A 21,333-nucleotide genomic window follows, 5' to 3' on the forward strand; every position below is an offset into this window, starting at 1 on the left:
TCCTACTAATGCAGCCCAATATGCCGTTGGCCTTCTTGGCAACAAGGGCACACTGTTGATTCATATCCAGCTTCTCATCCACTGTAATCCCCAGGTCCTTTTCTGCAGAACTGCTGCTTAGCCAGTCGGTCCCCAGCCCTTTTTAAAGATGGGCACTACCTTAGCCCATCTCCAATATTCCGGGACTCTCCTGTTCATCATGAGTTTGTAAATATTATTACCAGAAGCTCTGAGATTTCTTCAGCTAATTTCTTCAGTATGTTTGGGCAATGTTCCCTCTAATTTTTTATGTCCATGTGTGTAATGAATTTTACGTGCACCAATATGGAGGTGATGTGTGGCGGGGGTGGGGCTGAGGGGTTTGGCGTGTGGGAGGTGGCTCAGGATTGGGGCAGAGGGTTGGAAACCGGGAAGATGAGGGCTCCGGCTGGGGGTGTGGGCTCCTGAGTAGAGCTGTTGGTTGTCCACATTTACATACCTTTATTCAGCAGTATGAGGAGAGTAAAAAGGAGAATCTTTATGCAGATACTATCATCTAGCGGAGTTGGGTGAGCTGGGTTCTCTTCCAGGCCCTGCAGCTAACTTGCTAGGCCTCTGTTGTTATGTGATTCTGTAACTGATGTGCCTAATAGGGAGATATCTCTTGAAGAGACCCATTGAGGGGAGATAGGAGTGAGTTGTGCCTGGGTCACTGTTGCTAGGCAGATTTAACACTCCACATCCAGAAGCTTCTGGAATTGGGTAGTTTTGAGGATGATCCACTAGGTTCCTTGTTGCTGGGGTCAGACTCCATGAGGGCGAACAGTCAGAGCAGCTGCTTTGCAGAAGACCATGTGCCTTGTGTGGGTTGGGAGAAGCTGAGCCCAGGAGCAGGCAGCAGTAGGCTATCGTCCCTAACTCTGAAATATTTTGCAGCATGGTTTTCTTTAAATCTATACATGTAACTGTGTGGTTGGTTAATCAGTTAGCTGAAGGTTGCTACAAGCAAGTGGAGGGAAGATGTTGTTTTAGACTCAGCAAACTGTAGAGATTTGGTGATCAAAGACTCTGAGACTTAGGTGAACTCAACCTGACTTTTGGAAACTTTCTGTTTCTTCTCATTGTATTTCTGTGGGGACTGAACTGTTCAGATTTTATTTTTTCTTTATTTATGTTTATGTATAACTGTGAAGGTAATGTCTCTGGATTATAAAATAGCCATGTCATGCTGTAAAAATTAGATTGTTTCTTTATCATAAGATTTTATAAAGTTTTATTTAATTAAATTCATTGCTTTCATTCCTTTTGGGACTTGAATGTGGGGAGGCTGACGCTATGCAGTCCTTGCGGAAAATCCTTAGAGACAGAACTCTGGATCACCAGCTACTCTTCTATGGGAGTTGTTTTTTTAGGCACTGGAGAAGGGTACTGAAGTGAACTCTAGACCACCCAAAGGTTACAATTCTACAACACCAAGCTCAACAGGATTTCAGTTGGGGTCTTGAGGCATTACGCTAATAAAAAGAATTCTTCTACGAGAAGACACTAAAAGGTGGGAGCAGAAAGGGGGCTACATTGCATGAGTGCAGCTTAAATATTTGTCTTGCCATGGAACTTGCAACAGAGCCAAGCTGTTGTAAGGGAGAATTCAGTCCCCTTTGCCACAGTAAAGCCTCTCTCTTCAGTAGTTTTCCTGAGACAGCTGCATGTTGCAATTTCCCTTTGGGGATTTTTAAAATTTGCAATTAATATAATGCATCAGCATTTGGGGAGTGAAGGCCTGGGCGAGGTCAGCCTATCACATGTGACAAGAGAAGTGATACTAAGTGCTGTTAGCAAAACTCATTCCCTCCCACAGTGATAGGCATTTACTCTGTGACAGCATTTGTTACTGAGAGAGATGGCTCTGGGTGCTTTCGGATATTAAGTATTTCTACCAGCAGAGGGCAATAGCACTCTTGGTATAGTCAGCTAAGGGCTATAAATATTTTGCAAAGTAGGATGGGATACTGAGCAGAGCTTGATTTGTGGTTTGAGGGCCAAATTGATAGAGGAGACATTGTAGGGGGAGCAAGCAGGCAGGTGGTGAGTGGGTCTGAGATGGTGGCTTCCCCGCTGTGAAAAAGAAAAGAAGCGGTGCCATCTCTTGGCTACAGCCAGTGCCTCTGCTCTCAGCCTATGAGAGTCCAGAGTGCCATGCAAGCAGTGCTTAATTGTAAGGAAAGAGGGTGCTGGGGCTCAAGTAATTTTTTTTACACTTATAACTGATGCAGCAAACCCAGAGGTGTCGGGGCTATGAACTGCCAAACTTAGAAGTGCCGGAGCTCAGCCGTGGCACAAATTAGGGCACTGCATGCAAGGCAGGGTATCCTGCTCTTCCTGTCTCGCCGTGAAGGTGCCTGCAGAGAGTGTAAACAGCTAGCGATTTGCTTGGACTGTCCTGCTATGCCATGTTGCTATGAAGCTGTGTGGGTTTTTTTCCCCCAGACACTGCATGATTGGCACACTTTATACCTCCCCAAAGAAACAGCCACACCTAGGGAGTTGAATTACACCTCTGGCAGCGCAAGCCCAGGGCTGGGGCCTCCAGTGGCAGAGAAATTGGTGTGGGGGGGGAGTTGTACCAGCATAAGGTGAAAGCAGTCTCCCCTGTAGTAGGTTAGTGGCCAGTGCAGCCCCGGAAATGAGGCTTGTTGAACACATCTCCCTATGTAGCTTGATGGGAGTCCCTAGCAGGGGTTAGAGCTGCCCTCCCCTGGTGGAAGACTCAGTTGCCACCACCTGCCTTGCCCCAGCTGAATTGCTCTTTGGGGGCAGTGGGACAGGATGGCACAGAAAAGGGGCTCTGGGAAGCATGGATCTGATCCCAGGAACAAAACCAACCACTGGGCATCTCATAACTCCCAAGCTGGCCCGAATGCTCCTTTTGGCAACAGGAGCAGCCCCTCCTGTAGCTGGGTGGGGTTACAGAGCTCTCTGAGACTCGCTTGTGGTTAAGACACTGGACTGGCATTCAGCAGCGCTAGGTTCAATTCCCAGCTCGCCATTTCCCAGTGTGATCTTGGGTAAGGGGGATAACTGTTCTGCCTTGGTCTTTGTAAACTCTTTGTGGCAGGAACTCTCTCTCAACACGTGCAGTGGTCCCTGAACATTTTACCTCACACCCCCCATTACCTCTTCCTGTGCCCCCTGGGGCCAGGAACGGGGCTGTGTCTCTGGGGGTGTTGGGGGGGGGATGCAGACAGGTAAGGGGGCCAGGAGCAGAGCTGGGTGATGCTCCCTCCTATCCCCCCATAGGGGCTGGCCAAGGCTCGAGCTGTGCCCCCCCCCAAACAGTCCTCTGCACCTCCCTTCTCTGGCCTAGAGAAATGGGGCCTAATTTTGGTTGGGGCTATTGTAATACAAAGAACGGATAAAACGTTACCCCAAAGCAGAATGGTGCTGATCCGCACCAATGTGGAGCCTTTACAGTTTATAAAATACTCTTGAACCCATGCAGAATGATAGGTGATTCTTCTGTGCCTAGACAAGGGCTAAAACCCTACTCTGAACCTTAGAGTCCAAAAGATGGGGTACCAGCATGAATTCCTCTAAGCTTAATTACCAGCTTAGATCTGATAGGCTGCCACCAACCAGGACTTTCAGTGCCTGGTACACTCTAGTCCTCCCAAAACCTTCCCAGGGGACCCCAAGACCCAGACTCCTTGGGTCTCACAACAAAGGGAAATAAACCATTCCCCCCACTCCTTTCTTCCTCCCAGATCCTCCCCTCCCTGGGTACACTAGGAGATTACTGTGATTCAAACTCCTTGAATCTAAAACAAAGGGGAAATTCACCTTTCCCCCCTCTCCCTTCTCTCTCCTGGAGAGAGAGAGACAGTGACTAACAGAGAGAAATCAGGTTTTCCCTCCCCTCTTCTCTCCGTTCTCCCACCAATTCCCTGGTGAGTACAGACCCCCTCCCCTTGGGTCTTACACAAGATAACCAAAAAATCAATCAGGTTATTAAAAGAAAAAGCTTTTAATTAAAGAAAGAAAAAAGTAAAAGTTGTCTCTGTACTCAACATGGTAAATGTTACAGGATCTTTCAGCTTATAGACACTAGAGAGAATCCTCCTCCCAGCATACATACAAATTAGAATCCTTCCAGCCAAATACACATTTGCAAATAAAGAAAACAATCAAAAAGACTAAACGGTCTTTCTACTTGTACTTACTATTTGAACAGAAAATTAGAGAGTCTGTAGGTACGTCTGGTCACTCTCAGATCCCAGAGAGAACAACAGACAAAGACAACACACAAAACAAAGACTTCCCTCCACTGAGATTTGAAAGTATCTTGTCTCCTGATTGGTCCTCTGGTCAGGTGTTCCAGGTTCACTGTTTGTAACCCTTTACAGGTAAAAGAGACATTAACCCTTAACTATCTGTTTTTGACACAAGGGCTTAATTCAACTACACATTCGAGTTCATTCTGCAGTGCCACCAAACAATTCCTGTTGCAAGCTGCTCGGCGTTAACACCCTCAGCCAATGAAACACAAGGCAGAAGCATTGCATCGTTGGTGACCATACACTGAGGGCAGGATGCTGTTACTTAGCAGGCATGGCGAGCTGCTTGCCCCCTTTGTGGGAGTCACATACTTCACAGGTCCCCACTAGTATCTGTGTTAGAACCTGAATAGAAAAGTCTCTCATCGCCCTTGCCCTACAGATGTTGTGGGAGGCAATGGTACCAAGGGAGCTTGAAGGTCTCTGAGTATCTGTGTGATGCATGTGCTAGCATGTGCCTTGCAGGATCCTCCCAGACTTTAGCTTTGCAGAACAGCACTAGTGCAGCTCCAGGAGGAGGGGCTGGGGAGTCATCTGCCTTTCACCACATCTTTGGGTGGTTTGGGTGGATACAGGGGTGGGGGGAGGAGCTACAAAAGGGCTTTCAAAAGAAAACCTCGGCCAAGCATCAGGGCAAAGGCACTGAAGCTTCCTTCTCACAGAGCTTCATGCTTCTGTCAGGGCCCAGGTATCTCAAGGAACGGGCCATAAAGCACATGGTTGGAGATGTCCCCTGTGCTTTGCTAGAGTGGGAACAAGCAGCAGATACGTATGAGTCATCTTCTTCCTTGTTAATAGGGAAAGGAGCTGAATGGGGATCTCAGGGACTGAAATCCTTCATGCAGATCAGGGGTCAGCAACCTTTCAGAAGTGCTGTGCCGAGTCTTCATTTCTTCACTCTAATTTAAGGTTTCGCGTGCCAGTAACAAATTTTAACGTTCTTAGAAGGGCTCTTTCTATAAGTCTATAAAATATAACTAAACTACTGTTGTATGTAAAGTAAATAAGGTTGTTAAAATGTTTAAGAAGCTTCATTTAAAATTAAATAAAATGCAGAGCCCCCCCGGACCAGTGGTCAGGACCCAGGCAGTGTGAGTGCCACTGAAAATCAGCATACATGCTGCCTTCGGCACCCGTGCCATAGGTTGCCTGCCCCTGATCTAGAACATGGACTGTGACTTTGTTCTACTTAAAGTTGACAAAGGAGCTTCACTCTTGTAGTTGTGTGCAGTTCTGGTCAGAAAACTGACGTTGTACAACACCTCAGAGCTGTCTCTCAGCTCCTTGGCTCAAGTCTGTACTCAGCCAGGCCAAAATTCTGGATTTTTTTAATGGGAGTTTTGCCTGAGGAAGGGCTGGGATTGGTTCTTGTAGTGCTGGAGGTCCTTGGCTCAATCCCCGGTGTGTCAGGGAAGATGGCAGTCATTCCACCAGCTCCCATTTGAGTCAGTGGTGAAACGCTCCATGACTAGGATGGGCGTTGCTTACCCTGCATTCCACACACAAGAGTCAGAGAACGTAAGGTGACCCCTTTGCTCCCCCATGTGAGCTACCTGCCTGGTGGATCACAGCCTGGGAAGAGCAGGCCCTATCTGTCCGGTATTCCCACTCTTGCACAGGAGGGTGGCGAATAGGCAGATCCTAGACTCCAGGCCCATCGTGCCAGTCAGTTTACTTTCTCCTCAGAGATGGTCCAGCTAATCTATTTCTGGTATAGGGGGTGGCAGGTCTCTCCCCCACTGGAGTAAGGGGAGAGATAGAGGAAAATATCATTCTGTCAGCATTCTCTCCTGGCTGTGCTCCTGGGGCAGTGCCAGCATGTGCTGGACCTTACTGCAGGCTGAGAGTAAACTCTCCTTCTAGTCCTGTGGGAGAAGGATCAGGCTTAGCATTAGAAATTCTGTGCACATCTTAGCATTGTTTTTGCTTCCCTCAGCATCCCAGGCAAGTTTCTACTTCTCTTTCCGCATAGCGCCAACCCAGCTGAGCTGGGTCCTTGTCACCTGACTCATGCTTCCTCCATCACACTGTGACTGAGGTGTGATTTCAAGATCTTTGCTGTGTGGGTGGGGCAAAGGGCAGAAGGAATACTGGAATGGGTTACCTAGAGAGGCGGGGAATCTCCTTCCTTAGAGGTTTTTAAGGTCAGGCTTGACAAAGCCCTGGCTGGGATGATTTAGCTGGGGATTGGTCCTGCTTTGAGCAGGGGGTTGGACTAGATGAACTTCCTGAGGTCTCTTCCAACCCTGATATTCTATGATATGATTCTGTGAATACAGCTGTTTTTTCAGAGGCTGAAGCTCTGGCAGTCTAAAAAATCACCTTTCGAATTGCTGAGGGATCCAATCTGGAAATATCACCCAGAGAGAATAAAGCTGGAGTCCAGCAATACACCCTCCCAGCCTCAAGTCCAGTGCCAGTGCAGGACTGCATTGTAATACTGATATTTTAAACGACGGGGAGTAGATTCTACCTGCCCCGCCCCGTTTCCACACCTGATCATTGTGTAGAGAGGAACTCCCTGTCTCTGAGGGATGCAGGTGCACAAATGTCTGTTGTGTAAGAGTTACCAGAAGGGAGAATTTATGGGAACAGAACCATGAGTAGAGACCTGATCCGGCTCCCTTTGCAGTCAGTAGAAAGACTCCCATTGACTTTAGTGGACTTGGGAGAGGCTCAAAGTGTGACAACAAGGACAGAGCTGCACCTGGGAAAACTGGAGCAACTCCATTCAGTTAATGTGACAGTGAACACTCTTTACTGCCCCTTCCCCCACTATTGCTGGCAAAGTAGCCTCTTCTATACCCCTCCCCCTCCCCAAAGGCAATATGCAGAGCAAGGAGTTAGCCTGAAAGAGCCTCAACTCTGCCTTCTCCTGATAACTTGTAACAAAGAATCTGTGTTCTGAGCATCACCAGTAGATGGAGGCAGCTTTCAGGAGCCCACTAAATAGGGGCAAGGCCTGCTAGCGAGCCCTTATGGTGATCCTAACTACAAAGGAGGAAATCGCCCTGCAACAATGTTGTTGTTTTTTAGGCCATTGGGGATTTTCAAACAACTGTGTGACTCCAGTCACTCATATTCCTGGTGCCTCCATCCTGTCACCCATGTCCTGCTCCTGCTTTTCCCTGGAGTTTAAAAAGCCTTTTGTTGAGATTGCGCTGCATATTTTGCAGTTTGCTTGAGCAAACTGCTGCCTGGCAGCATCTGTTAACTTCAGCGCACCCTGCAAAGTAGGTCACTCATTAAACAAATGTCTCTTTGCACCACAACTTTATGGCAGGTGGGGAATTTCCCTTGTAGGTAAACCTGAAATGAAAACAACTCTCTTTTGCCTCAGACGCTAGGATAAGTCAGGTGAGCAGTCTAAGCATCAGGGTAAACTGCTTGGTGCATGTGACACAGAGACTCCTTGGCAAAGAGTCCCTTCCCCTGTTCTTTGCAAACATCTTGCTTCAGACCTGGCAAACTCACCACACCAAACATATCTTGCAGGGTGTTTATCCATAAAGGGTAACATGTAAAGTATTGACAGAAAGTTCATCACTTGTAATGGTTAATAAGTGTTGTGTCGGGTCTGTAAACTCCATTGCTAAACCAGGTCAAGGTATAGAGCAGTACTGTGTTAGGGAGGCCCGGCCCCATAGCAGCCACTTTAGGACATGTTCTAGGTAGAGGAGACGTTTAAAAGGACCCTGGTGGGCAGGGGGCAGAGCACCAAGAGGTAAGGTTGGTGCTGAGCATTCCTGTGGCTATTTGGAAGCTCTGGCCCTGATTCTCCCTTGCCCCCCAACTTTGGGAGGTGGAACCTCACAAGAGATGGCAAAGAATGGGATAAAAAGAACAGGAGTACTTGTGGCACCTTAGACACTAACAAATTTATTTGAGCATACGCTTTCATGGGCTACAGCCCACTTCATCGGATGAATATAATGGAACGTATAGTAAGGAGATATATACACACATACAGAGAACATGAAAAGGTGGGAGCTGGCTTACCAACTCTAAGAGGCTAATTAATTAAGTGAACAGGATGTTATCCCACTGACTGTTATCCCACTCCTGTATGACCATGCCCCAAACAGCCTGGTAGGATATGACCAGGGGAGAGGGGACCAGCAAGTGGATAATGCCTCTTTAGGGTGCTGGTTGGGGTCTAGTGGAATGGTTGAGACTGGATCCTCTTACTTTGCTCCCCCTGTACCTCTGCATGACAGAACCCTATGGGGAGTGGAAAAGCTGCTCAGGAAGGATTGAAGCCTGCCGCATACGACTTGGCTGGGCCCACTCTAGAATGATCAGTCTGGAAAGGACTGTGGAGCCACAGCCAGCTAGCCTACTGGTCAGGCAATCTTACTGACCTGCTACGTATGGGTAAGATTGGAGGAATGATGTATTCATATTGAATGTATGCTTTATGGACTTGGCACAGAAATTAGTTACCTGGGTAATGTCTCTTGGTGATGACCCATTTGGGCAAGGGTGAGTTGTCACCCCAGCCTGTTTGGCTGGTGGTGCAATGCAAGGCTTAATTGTGTTGCCTTGTGCAATACTACAACTTTTGTTGTTGTTACATCTGATGGTTTCCCATTGAACTGACACTACTTGAAGATAAAAAAAGAAGCTTTACCCTGAGATGGGGATTCATACTGTCTGTGAACAGAAACAAAAGGCTGTTGTTGGTATAACACAAAGTGGGAAAAACCCTCTGTATCCAGTCACTTAAGGAGTGGGGTGCTTTCATGAACATTTGGTCCTGCTTCTTGTGAAACCAGCCAGTTATGCAAGAGCCTGAACTTGGGGACAGAGAGGAAATCTACTTTATTATCTAGTATAGGTAACTATTGATAAAATGAGAACGTGGCTCTACACTTCCTCTATTTTGTGTTGTTTACTGGTTGTTTCCATCACTTTCTCTCACTTCTAGTTGAATCTTTATTTCCTACAATAAAACAGAAGAACGTTTATTTAGGTGCTATGTGGGTTACAGGAGTGGTGGTTTAAGGTAAAACTAGTAAACTGAGGCACTCTGCACATCTGAGTGCAGAGCATCTGGAATTTCTGTGAGTAGCCAGTGTTGTGGGCTGGATGTCAGAGGGGAACGATTCAAGGGGACAGGGGTGCACCAAATATTAATCTGCAAGGTGAAGTTAGGACTGGCCTAACCCAGAGGAGAGCGCTCAAGTGGCTGAAAAGCTGCTGTGTTAGGGAGCTGACACCCAGCTACCACAAGACAGATTCCTTCATGCTGGAGGCAGAGGGTAATAAGGTGGCTGTCAGTTCTAGGTGCCCAAGAACTGTCGCAGTACCAGATTTAGATCCTGGGATGAGGCAGCCTAAGCCCTTCATCCCTCTGAAGATATTGATTTAGATCCCATGGAGCTTGGTGTCTATAGATCTTGTAGGGACTCAGGAGATGTGGATTCGCTTCCTGGCTCTGCCACTGGTCTGCTGTGTGACCTTGGGCAAGTCACTTTCACTCTCTGTCCCTTATTTATCCTCCATTTTACAGATGGCAAAATGATACTGACTGTTTTGTAGAGTGATTGGAGATATGTATGGATGAAAAGTGCTATACAAGTTAGGTATTATAATTATTTTAGACATGAACTGGACATTAAAGATCCCATGGGGAAGGAGGGAGAAGGGTAGCAGCAGGGTCCACTTAGAGAAGGACGAGATGTAGGAGCAGAGAACAGGAGAACATGGAGAAAGCCAAAGGAGGATGAGAGTTCAAGGAAGTGAGTGTGATCAACACCGTTGAAGGCAGCCGAGAGGCCGAAGAGGCTGGGAATAAAGTCCAAGCCTGGAGTGAAATTTTGGCCCCACTGAGATCAATGGAAATTTTACCATTAATTTTGTCAGGGCTATGATTTCACACTTGGAGATTCAGCCAGGAAGAGGTCAGTGGAGACTTTGGTGACAGTGATTAACTTGGAGTGAAGGAGGAGAGGAAGCCATGCTATAGCGGAGTCTAGGAGGACTGCTAACCTCACAGCATTCAGAACAAAATGCAAAACCTCCTTTTCTTTAAGTCAAGCTTTTCCACCATAAGTTCTCCTTATAGATTTGCGTACATATATGCTCATCCTCATTTAAAAGATCCTGAAACTGAGGCAAAGAGAAGAACAGTGTTTGACCCAAGTTTAGAGGAGGAGTGTGTGCCACATCTAGGACTAAATCACTGAGGTTCTTGCTCTCAGCTAGTCTTGTGTTCATAAGCTCAAGGTCACATCTCACTCAGAAAGCATCACCTATGGGACTGAGCACACTGGCACTGGGGAGGGAGGTGCTTTACTGGGTGTGCACAGGAGACCTATTTTGTGGAGACGGGTTTTTATCCTTCATAGCCAATGGGAGTTCATCTGATTAAAGACCTCCGGATTTGGCCCTGTATGAACTGCAACAGGCTTCCTTTCAGCTGGCTGGAGAGTGGGGTTTAGCTTAAGGCTAGCCAGAGTGGGTTGCCTGTTGCTTTACGAAGCTCTTTGTCTGACTCAAAGAGCTCCTAATTATCATTCATGAGAAGAAGAAAGGTTTGGGTGTTCAGGAGCTCAGGAACACAGAAGAAGAGTCTGAGGAGCTGAGTTCATGATTCAATGGGCTGGCATAAGTGTAACAGCTGGAACATAGCAAGTGATTCTGTTGATGGTGAACAAGGAAGAATAGAATCCAGTTTCCTCAGCCCTGCAGAGCCAGCCTAGCTACAGGTAACAGGAATAAAAAAGCAGTTTAAAAATTCTGCTGAGGATGTACAAGAAGGAAAGAATCTAACCTGGCTCTCTGATCTCAAGCTAATCTGCAGGACTGACATATAGGAGGAAAAACAATCTTACTTGTAAACTGAGCATGTCTGATTGGGAGTCACTGACAGACAGCAGAGCCCAGCTATGTTGTTTTATAACAAATTCTTTCCTGTGTGTGGAATGGCAACCTCTAGGTGCAGCGCTTCCTGTTTAGGTAGAGAGTGTTAACTACAGAAGTGGTGCCTCAGTGCAGCCAGAAGCAGTAAATGTTTGAAAGTGGAGGGTGAGCTGGCTTTTTATTTATTTATTTGGGGGGGGGGGGGGGGGTGGTGGACACATTATAGCAAGTATGTTTGTGGGCAAGAGACTTTCCCAATGTGCAGAGTCTTGGGGTGTGTGTGTGTTTTTAAAGCACATTGCTGGTATGTACCCATCAATAGCCTTTGATCACTATGTGAAATATTTGCTCTTAGCCTTATATCTGCTTGAACTAAGACTTAGGTCTAGAGTGTGAGGATTTTAGAAACTTCAGCTCAGAAGGCGTGATGTTGAGGCTAATTTTGCTTGCACATCTGCAATCCACAAGCCTCATTGGGTTCAATTCCTACACCCCCATAACCTCACAGGATCACATCCTCCCTGTGGGTTGTTCTTTTCTGAGTTTTGCTTCCAGCTCTTGCAAAGCAGACTTGCAGAATCCATACAGTCTTATTTCCAATGGCCTGAAACATATCAGCCTTGGAGCATCCTGCTTTATGGCATGACAGAAATTTTACCTGCATCTAATTTGTACACAGAAACTGGGAGACTTAGTCACCACTTATTGCTCTTTGATTTGCAAATGATTTAATCGGATGCCTCTCTGTTTGTTAGACATTTTAGACTAATGCTATAGGATGTGTGTGTATAACAGAAATGGTTCAGCTGCAGCTTTCCCCAAAGAATGGCATCTTATTACAAACATCTCACAACATCCTATACAGAGTGTCTCAAACTCTTGTGACTGATAAGTAAAGATTTTTGGGATTAAATCACGCTTGCCTGACTCACATGATTAGTGCCACTGAAGTCACTAGATCCCTACATGGTGTAAATCTGCATACCTCCATTGACTTCAGTGGTCACTTCAAGGCAGCGTGCTGTCCCAAAGTGAATAAGGTGGGTAGGATTTGGTCACTGAGATGTAGTCTTGGTTCTGGTGAACTCAGCTGGAGTTTTGTGGCTCACTTTAAGGGAAGCAAAGTAGATCCCACTGAACTACCTGATCCTGAAAGGTCCTGTGCACCTTCAGAGCCCACTGAAATCACAGGAGTGGGTGCTTAGCACCACCCAGAGCCAAACCCCTGGGTTGGATTTCAGCTGGTGTTTTAGAGGTGAAAAACTCAATATCCCACTGGCAACCTGCTTGAGCTACACCATCCCTTTGTGTTGCCAGCTTTGATACCTGTTGATTTTTCTCAAAACTCCAGCTCCTGAAGTCATGTGATTAAGAGAGAATTTCAGCTTTAATTTTTTTTAAAAGTGGCATTCTAGCTCTCATGATTGCAGAGAGGAGCATGTGAAGCCTAAATTCCAAAAGCAGAAAATCAAATAAAAAGTATCCGAACTTTCTGATTTTTTTTTAAAGCCAATCTGATAATTTTTGAACACTTGGGGTTGGCAATACTGACCCCCTGCTGATAGCTGAATCCAAAAAGTGTGTGTGTGTGTGTGTGTGTACAAGTTCAGAAAACATAAGGCAAATAAGAACCTTAAATTGACATTTTCCTTTAAAAATGATACACTTTTAAAAGCCATTTTCATTACTGTTAGGACTTTATTCATGATTTTTGTAATGCTGCTGGGTGGGATTGGGACTCATTGCATGTGCCATTGTCCAAACACAAAGCAGAAGCCAATCTCGTCCTGAAGAGCTTACAGTAAAGACAAGGTGCAACAATTGGTAGGGAAACAATGATAAATTGATGATGGAGTCCCTTAAATCATATGCTGGGTTAAAAAGGAAAAACTGATAAGCATATGGTTTGAATAGGCACTTTTATTGTTCCCTCTTGGTTTAGTGCATCTGCAGACCAGGTGCCAGCTACATCACTGAACACCTAAGGTTAACAAACTAAACTGGGTTTGCTACCTTGCAAAAATGGGAGATACACAAACTTTTAAAACTGCATCTGTAAATAACTTAATTACAAGGAAATCCTGAAGGCCTGCATGGTCCGCCATTCCACATACCTATTTACAGTACTATGAGGGTTTCAGAGTAGCAGCCATGTTAGTCGGTATCCGCAAAAAGAACAGGAGTACTTGTGGCACCTTAGAGACTAACAAATTTATTTGAGCATAAGCTTTCGTGGGCTACAGCCCACTTCATCAGATGCATCAGTGGAAATACTAGTTGGAAGATTGGTGTGTGATTTTGTGGTTGTGTGTGTATATATATATATATATATATACGCGCCCACACACACATACAGACAACATGAACAATGGGTGTTACCATACACACTCTGTGATCAGTTAAGGTGGAGCTATTACCAGCAGGAAAGAAAAAAAAAACTTTTTGTAGTGGTAATCAAAATGGTCCATTTGCAGCAGTTGACAGAGTTGAGAGAAACAGTGGTGGTGGTCCCTAGTGCGGAATAAACATGGGGAAATAGTTTTACTTTGTGTATGACCATCCACACCCGTCTTTATTAAGCCTAATTTAATGGTGTCATTTTTGCAATTATTGCAATCCAGCAGTCTCTCGTTGGAGTCGTTTTTTGAAACTTTTTTTTGTAATATTGCAACTTTAGGTCTGTAATTGAGTGACCAGGAGATTGAAGTGTTCTCCGACTGTTTTTTTAATGTTATAATTCTTGACATCTGATTTGTGTCCATTTATTCTTTTATGTAGAGGACGTCCGGTTTGGCCAATGTACATGGCAACGAGGACATTGCTGGCACATGATGGCATTATCACATTGATAGATGTGCAGGTGAACCGAGCCTCTGATAGTGTGGCTGATGTGATTAGGTCTATGATGGTGTCCCCTGAATAGATATCGTGGACAGAGCTGGCAACAGGCTTTGTTGCAAGGGTAGGTCCTGGGTTAATGTTTGTGTTGTGTGGTCTGTGGTTGCTGGTGAGTATTTTGCTTCAGGTTTGGAGGGGCTGTCTGTAAGCAAGGACTGGCCTGTCTCCCAAGATCTGTGAGAGTGAGGGATCGTCCTTCAGTATAGGTTATAGATCCTTGATGATGCGCTGGAGAGGTTTTAGTTGGGGGCTGAAGGTGACGGCTAGTGGCGTTCTGTTACTTTCTTTGTTGGGTCTGTCCTGTAGTAGGAGACTTTTGGGTACTCTTCTGGCTCTGTCAATCTGTTTCTTCACTTCAGCAGGTGGGTATTGTAGTTGTAAGAATGCTTGATAGAGATCTTGTAGGTGATTGTCTCTGTCTGAGGGGTTGAAGCAAATACAATTGTATTGTAGAGCTTGGCTGTAGATAATGGATCGTGTCGTCTGGTCTGGATGAAAGCTGGAGGCATGTAGGTAAGTATAGCAGTCAGTAGGTTTCCAGTACAGAGTGGTAGTTATGTGACCATCGCTTATTAGCACTGTAGTGTCCAGGAAGTGGATCTCTTGTGTGCACTGGTCCAGGCTGACGCTGATGGTGGGGTGGAAATTGTTGAAATCATGGTGGAATTCCTCAAGGGCTTCTTTTCCCTGGGTCCAAAAGATGAAGATGTCATCATACTATGAGGGTGCCACTAGGTGATGCAGTGGAGCTAGTGCATTGGGGCTTTTATCTCTGGGCATCTGGGACTCAAAACACAGCTTAGCTGGCAAATAAAAATTAGTGTGGTGTACAGTTATGACGGTCTGCAACACAGTTCAGAATACTAGCAGTGTCAGCTCAAACGAGATCTGGGATTATAAGGACAGGTGAGGAAAGTGAGGTGGTTTGAGGTGCACTGACATAATTATCTTGGGGACCTGGGTCTGGAACAGCAGTGTGTTGTAAGTCAGGATCAAGGAGAGTGTAAACCCAGGACTGGAAATTCCAGGGATATTGCAGAGCTGGGTGAAGATCCATGAGTGGAACAACCAGAAGTATTAATATAGGTTGCTTCTGTGGTGCATTGGCAGATGTGAAGGGAGCCCAGGATTTGAACATCAGAGTGAGCATGTATCAGGATTGGGATGCACAGGCCAAGCCATCTGTGGGTGCTCAGAGTCAGGACAAGAAGGGGTTGGGAGGAAGTGCAACTCAGGACTAGAGAGCACAGGAAGAGCTGAGTGTGCAGCACTAGAAAAGCATAGGGGCTGTAAGTCAGTAGGGTGGGGTGCTTGCAGAGCTGTGGGGGTGCCCAGCACTGGAATAGCAGGGGGGCTGTTTGGTTGGAGGTGCACTGGCAGCGCTGTGGGGGTGCTCATCCCTGGGATTGCAGGGATCTTTAGGTCAGGAGGAGGTGCACTGGCAGGGCTGTGGTGGTGCCAACTCTGGGATTTCAGGGGCTTGTGGGTCAGGCTGGGATTGCTCAGCAAGGGGATTGCAGGGGGCTGTGGGTCAGGCTGGGGGTGCACAGGCAGGGCTGGGTGGGTCTGGCTCTGGGATTGCAGGGGGCTATGGGTGCCCAGCACTGGAATAGCAATGGGGCTGCAGATTAGACTGGGGGCGCACTGCCAGGGATAGAGGCTGCCAAGCACTGGGATTGCAGTGGTCTGTGGCTGTGGGGGCACTGGTAGGGGGGCCTGGGGTGCTGGCAGTAGGGTGACCAGATCGCAAGAGTGAAATATCAGGACACACTGAGCGAGCCGGGGGGGGGGAGAAGGGAAGAGGACGACAACAACAGGCAGGTGCACAGAGCCATGAGAGGGGGCCCTAGGAAGCTGCAAGAGGGGTTGTACAGCCCCTGCTGCAGCCCACACCACAAGCTACAGGGGAAGGACACCTTTTGAATTCAATGAGAATTTTGCATGTGAATTGATGTACCTAGTTCTGAGATTATAAAGCCAGAAGGGATCCGGTGATCACCTAGTCTCACCGCCTGTATAGCACAGACATAGAACTTTCCTAAAATAATTCCTAGAGGATCGCTTTTAGAAAAACACCATGACCCTTAGTATATTATTAACAGTTAATTCCTCTCACCATTAAAAAGGTGTGCCTTCTAGCCAGTCTGAATTTGTCTAGCTGCAACTTCCAACCATTGGCTCATGCTCTACCTTTCTCTGCTAGACTGAAGTGCCCATTATTAACTATTTGCTCCCCATGTAGATACTTACAGTCTATAACCAAGTCACTTCTTAACCTTCTTTTTGTTAAGCTAAATAGATTGAAGTCCTTGAGGCGAACACTAAAAGACATGTTTTATAATAATCAGTCTTGTGACTCTTCTCTGAACACTCTCCAATTTATCAATATCCTTCTTAAATTGTGCACACCAGAAATGGACACAGGATTCCAGCAGTGGTTGCACCAGTGCCAAATACAGAGATAAAATAACCTCTCTACTCCTTCTTGAGAGTTCCCTGTTTAGGCATCTGGTCACCCTACTTCTGTATGCATTTCCCCAGGTTTTTTTGGTAAAAATCAAAACTGAACTGTCCCAGAAATTCTGTCATGTGGAATCATCGTGAAACTCGCATGGCTCCAATCCTGCCAATGAACCTTTAGATCCACTGCACAGACTTCTGCCACTAGAGCTAATCGAGTAAGTGATGGCAGAGGCAGTAGGTTGTCATCCCATATGTGATAGATCAGCTCTATAGGGGGATGAGACACTTTTTTTTGCCACTGGGTTTCACAGATATCTGTTGCTGACAGAAGAGGAACTGTGAAACTCAGGAATCCTGGGTCTATTCCAGGCTCCTGAACGGAGTGGTCTCTAGTAGTCAAAGACCCTTCTTCCCCATCCCCTCCAGTCTATGTCTATCCTATTGCTGTCTTACTCCCCCAGCACCTCATCTGATTTCAACTGCCCCCCCCACTACCGCTCTAGATTCCTTGTCCCAGTTTCCTGGTCCTGTCTCACTCTCCTTTCTCCCCGCCCCCATCCCTCAGATGGGATGTTTGTTCCAGACTAGCAAAATTATAAAGCTTCCCAACATTTCAACACTTCCCATTCTAAATTTTCAGTTGCTTAACTATAGGCTAGTTTTGCCTACAACAAAGCATATTCAGAACCTCTGATTAAAGGGATTATAAGTGTAGCAACCTCCATCATAGCTAGTCACCAAAGATTGAACCCGAGCCATCCAGACTTATATCTTGAACTCAAGTAGTAGAAGTTCATGCTTTTAACTCCCTTAGCTGGTAGCTATACAGTTATCCTCTAAAGATCCACCAGAGGAGGTCACAAAACACGTTGGACAGTGAATTACAAAAGTGCCAAATATTATTATTAGACCTGCAATACTTTTCACAATGAACATCAGCAGGGGATAAACTGGGAGTTTAAGAATATTTGGAAAACAATTTTAGAATAACATTCAGTGCTGTGGTTTAAAAGAAAAAAAACCTGTTTAAACTCATAACTTAGCAGCATTCAGTGTTTGAAAAAACAAACAAACAACTTCTAGGAGCTTTGGGATACAAGTTAAGAATGTTGAAACAGAAAGATGTTATGCTTAGTTACGACTTGGGCAAGGCGGCGTTCTGTGTAATACTTGCAAGATTTCACTGTAATATTTTACAATATATAGCAGCGCAATGCTGATTCCATTGATATTGTTGAGCAATTCATGCTGATTTTATTTCACCCCACATCTTAATAGTTTTGAATACTGTAGATCACAATTTTCAGCTCAATTGGTCTGAACATGCAGAGCTTTAAAATGGCTATGCTCTAAATTGTACATTAACTACAATTTTATAAACTTGCATGTCAGAGAACTGTGTGCCACTAATACTAGACAGTGGCACAAGGCAATTCAGTGTGAATCACAGAAACGTAGGACTGGAAGGGACATGAAAAGGTCATCTAGTCAAACCCCTGCACTGAGGCAGGACTGAGTAATAATGACTAGACCATCCTTGACAGGTGTTTGTCTAACCTCGTAAAAACCTCCAATGACTGCTATTCCATAACCTCTCCAGGTAATATGTCCAGTGCTTAACTACCTTTACAGTTGGGAAGTTTTTCCTAATGTCTAACCTAAATCTCCCTTGTTACAATTTAAGCCCATTGCTTCTTTTTCCTGCATGTCCTGAGTGGGACGGGGGTGGGTCCAGGCAGTGACGTTGGGGGAGGAGGTCAAGAGAGTCGGTGGGTGTGTGGGGATGGACCGGGGGAAGCAGGGTGGAGGAACTGAGGGGGGCAGGACTGGGACTGGGGGAGTCGGGAGGCGGTATGGGGGATGAGACAGGACTAGGATGGGGGGAGTAGAGTAGGGGCTGAGGGGCGCATGAATGGGACAGGGTAGAGAGAGCTGTGTAGAGTGGGGCGGGGCAGGAGAGACAGCGGGGCTGGGCTGGGGAGGGTCAGGGGGTTGCAGAGAGGGACAGGGTCTGGAGGGGATGAGACAGAGGGGAGCAGGACTAGAATAGGGGGATGTTGAGGGGTGGGACAGCAGGGGGAGCGATGGGGGTGGGATGACGGGGGAGGCTGAAAAAGAGATTTGGGGTAGGGCAAGGCTGAGGGCAGTGGGTTGGGGGAGCAGGGGGACTGTGGGGGAGGCTGTTGGAATGAGGGCAGGGACTGAGGGCAGTGGGTTCGGGGTGGGAGGTACGGGGGGACCGCGGGGGAGGCTGAGGGAACAGAGTCAGGGTGGGGCCTGAGGGCAGTGGGTTGGGTCTACACTGGCACCCCTCAGCATTGCTGTGCCGGGCGGCAGATCTGCACCAGCGCTCCCCTGGTGATGGAAGAGTCCCCAGTGGACATGCAGACTTCATGACACAGACCCTCCTCTCACTTCAAACCTGGCGCTGCTCCATGGGCTAACGACAGCCTGGAATCTGGGACAGATTTCCACATCCATGCAGGGTGAGATGATCGGCGGGAGGGGAGGGACTGTGGGGGAGGCAGAAGAACAGGGTCAGGGGGGCTGAGGGCAGTGGATTGAGGGTGGCGGGCACAAGGCGGACTGCGAGGGAGGCTGAGGGAACAAGGTCAAGGTGGGGGCTGAGGGCAGTGGGTCTAAGGGGAGCCCCCCCCGAGGGACCTGCCAGGGGGCCAGGTGAGCCCAGCAGGGGTTACCTGGAGCGGCTCCCAGGAAGCATCCAGCAGGCAGGTCCCTCCCAGTCCCTCTGGCTCCTTCCAAGGGTCGGGTCGAGGGCGAGGGGGGCTCTCTGCCCGGCGCCCGCTGCCCGCGTCTGCAAGCCCCGCCCCGCTGCAGCACGTCTGGTCACCCTAGCGGGCGGAGTCCGGACTCCGCGGAGCTCAGTGCAGCGACCCTGTGGTTAGGCTGCAGCCACCTGCGCGCGCCAGCCCTGGCCCCAACCCGTCACGCGCCTCCTCGGGCCGGTAGCACGTTCAAAATTCACAGGAGCAAGAAAACGGGAGCCCCGCCGGCGGCCAATCAGCGCGGACGTCTGATCGGCCAATGGGAGGGCGGCTTGCAGCGGCGCGTGGTGCGTGCCGCCGAGAAGGAGGCTCCGCGGCAGAGCAGAAGCTGCCCGGTGGGGGACGCGGTGCGGGAACTTTTTTCCTCAGCCGCCGCCGGCCTGTCACTCGCGCGCCGCGCATGGAGCGGCCCCACGGCAGGGGGGCTGCGGAGGCGCCGAGTCCCGCGGCGCGGTGCTGAGGCGGGGAGACCCCCCCTCCCCGGGGGTGGAGCGAGCGGGGTAGATGCTCTGGCTCCACAGGCCGCTGCGGAGTCACGCCGGAGTCACTCGCGGCTCGCTACGCACCGTCTCCGCGGCAGGGTGAGTGAGCGGGCGGGGCGCCCTGGCTTCCCCCTCCATGGGCGGCGAGCGCGGCTCGGGTCTGGGGCGGCTCCGTGCATCCCGGCTACCGGGGAAGAAGGGAACCTCCCTCTCCCCCCACCTCGGATCCGCGTGCGGGCGGAACGGGCTGTCTCCGGCGGAACGGGTTTGCCGGCTAATCTCCGCCCCGGGCCGGGGGCGGCCGGCTGGGGGCGAGCCCACCCCCATGAGGGCGCTGCGGGCCGCGCCGGGGGGTTGCGGACCTTCCTGTCCGTCCGCTGGGCAGCTTCCACCGCGAAGGCTTCCTCCGGCCTGCGCGCTGCCCGCCGGTCTGCCCCCCCTTGGGGGGGACGTGAGCGTGTATCTGAAATGCCCCTTGTGGGAGCGGGAGGGCGGGACAGGTATTCCCAGTGCCCCCCACCCCCGGTTAGATCCTGCCTGAGTGCTGGGCTGAGGGGCGGCGCTGGGCGGACCCTCGGGGTGAAAAATCCTTGTTCCTGTGAGGCGGTTCTTGGTGCTCAGCTGAAATCACGCTGCCCTTGTTCAGGTTCTTGTACCTTGCCCTTCACCGTGGTGTCTAAGGCCTGGTCTGCACCAGGAAATTAAGTCTGCTTAACTGCATCACTCAAGGGTATGAAAAATCCGCCTTTGAGTGGTATAGTTTAGCCAGCCTAAATCCCTGTCTAGATAACAGAGAAATTCTTGCATCTGTCTAGTTACGGCCTCTCTGGGAGGATTAGCTAGCTAGGCCAACAGGAGAACCCCTCCTGTTGGCATAGGTAGTGTCTGACTCTACACAGAAGCACTGCAGCTGTGCAACTGTCACGATTCAAGTGTAGACAAGTCCGAAGTGCTTGTCTCTCTCTATTATGCGAGTGTTAAGAGTATGTTATAGGAATTGCCTTTCACAGCTATATAATAGTTAAAACTGTTGTTAGTCCGAGGGCTGTCACTTTCTGGCTATTAGTGGGCCCTCACTTGTGAGCCCAATCCTGGAAATGGTTCCATGGAGGCATGATGAAGCTCTGTGCATTCATATGGAGCAGGTTGGAGGAAGAGGGACATCAGTGGAAAATGTTGTAGGCAATTGGGATTAAATTCAGTCCTAGTGTAAACAAGCACAGCTGCCATTTTAGACAATGACTATTCAAGTGATTTATGCTCAGGGCAAACTTATTTTTCTGTTTTCTAGGTGATTTATCAGGTTCAGAGCAGCTTACAGAGCAAATGATCTCAACCACCTGCCCCCTCCCTCCTGAATACTGGCCTCTGGAAAAACTTTTTACTTTCTCAGTTCTCTGATTTTTAGAAAGACAGTCCTATCTTTTCCATCATATGTATTCCTCACTGGGAGGAATAAGTGCTTAAATGTCAAGGGAGGGATTGTAGATGGCTGTATAATATGACAAATACTCTGGTGGTCATCCTGTT

General features: G+C 48.2%; 2 protein-coding genes across 2 annotated transcripts in view; one reads left to right on the forward strand and one right to left on the reverse strand.

Moving 5' to 3' along the window:
* MAVS (mitochondrial antiviral signaling protein) overlaps positions 1-19,411 on the reverse strand; it is a 66,487-nt gene extending 47,076 nt beyond the window's left edge. Inside the window, exon 1 of the mRNA XM_032766174.2 lies at positions 19,235-19,411. Within this exon, the coding sequence (XP_032622065.1) occupies positions 19,235-19,257 (23 nt within the window). The 5' untranslated portion in view covers positions 19,258-19,411. The remainder of the gene's footprint in view (positions 1-19,234) is intronic.
* Positions 19,412-19,575: 164 nt separating this feature from the next.
* Positions 19,576-21,333, forward strand: part of PTPRA (protein tyrosine phosphatase receptor type A) — a 267,066-nt gene continuing 265,308 nt past the window's right edge. Inside the window, exon 1 of the mRNA XM_075066663.1 lies at positions 19,576-19,902. The gene's annotated coding sequence lies outside the window, so the exon portion shown is untranslated. The remainder of the gene's footprint in view (positions 19,903-21,333) is intronic.

Source organism: Chelonoidis abingdonii, chromosome 5, assembly GCF_003597395.2.
Source record: "Chelonoidis abingdonii isolate Lonesome George chromosome 5, CheloAbing_2.0, whole genome shotgun sequence".
Classification (NCBI taxonomy): domain Eukaryota; kingdom Metazoa; phylum Chordata; order Testudines; family Testudinidae; genus Chelonoidis; species Chelonoidis abingdonii.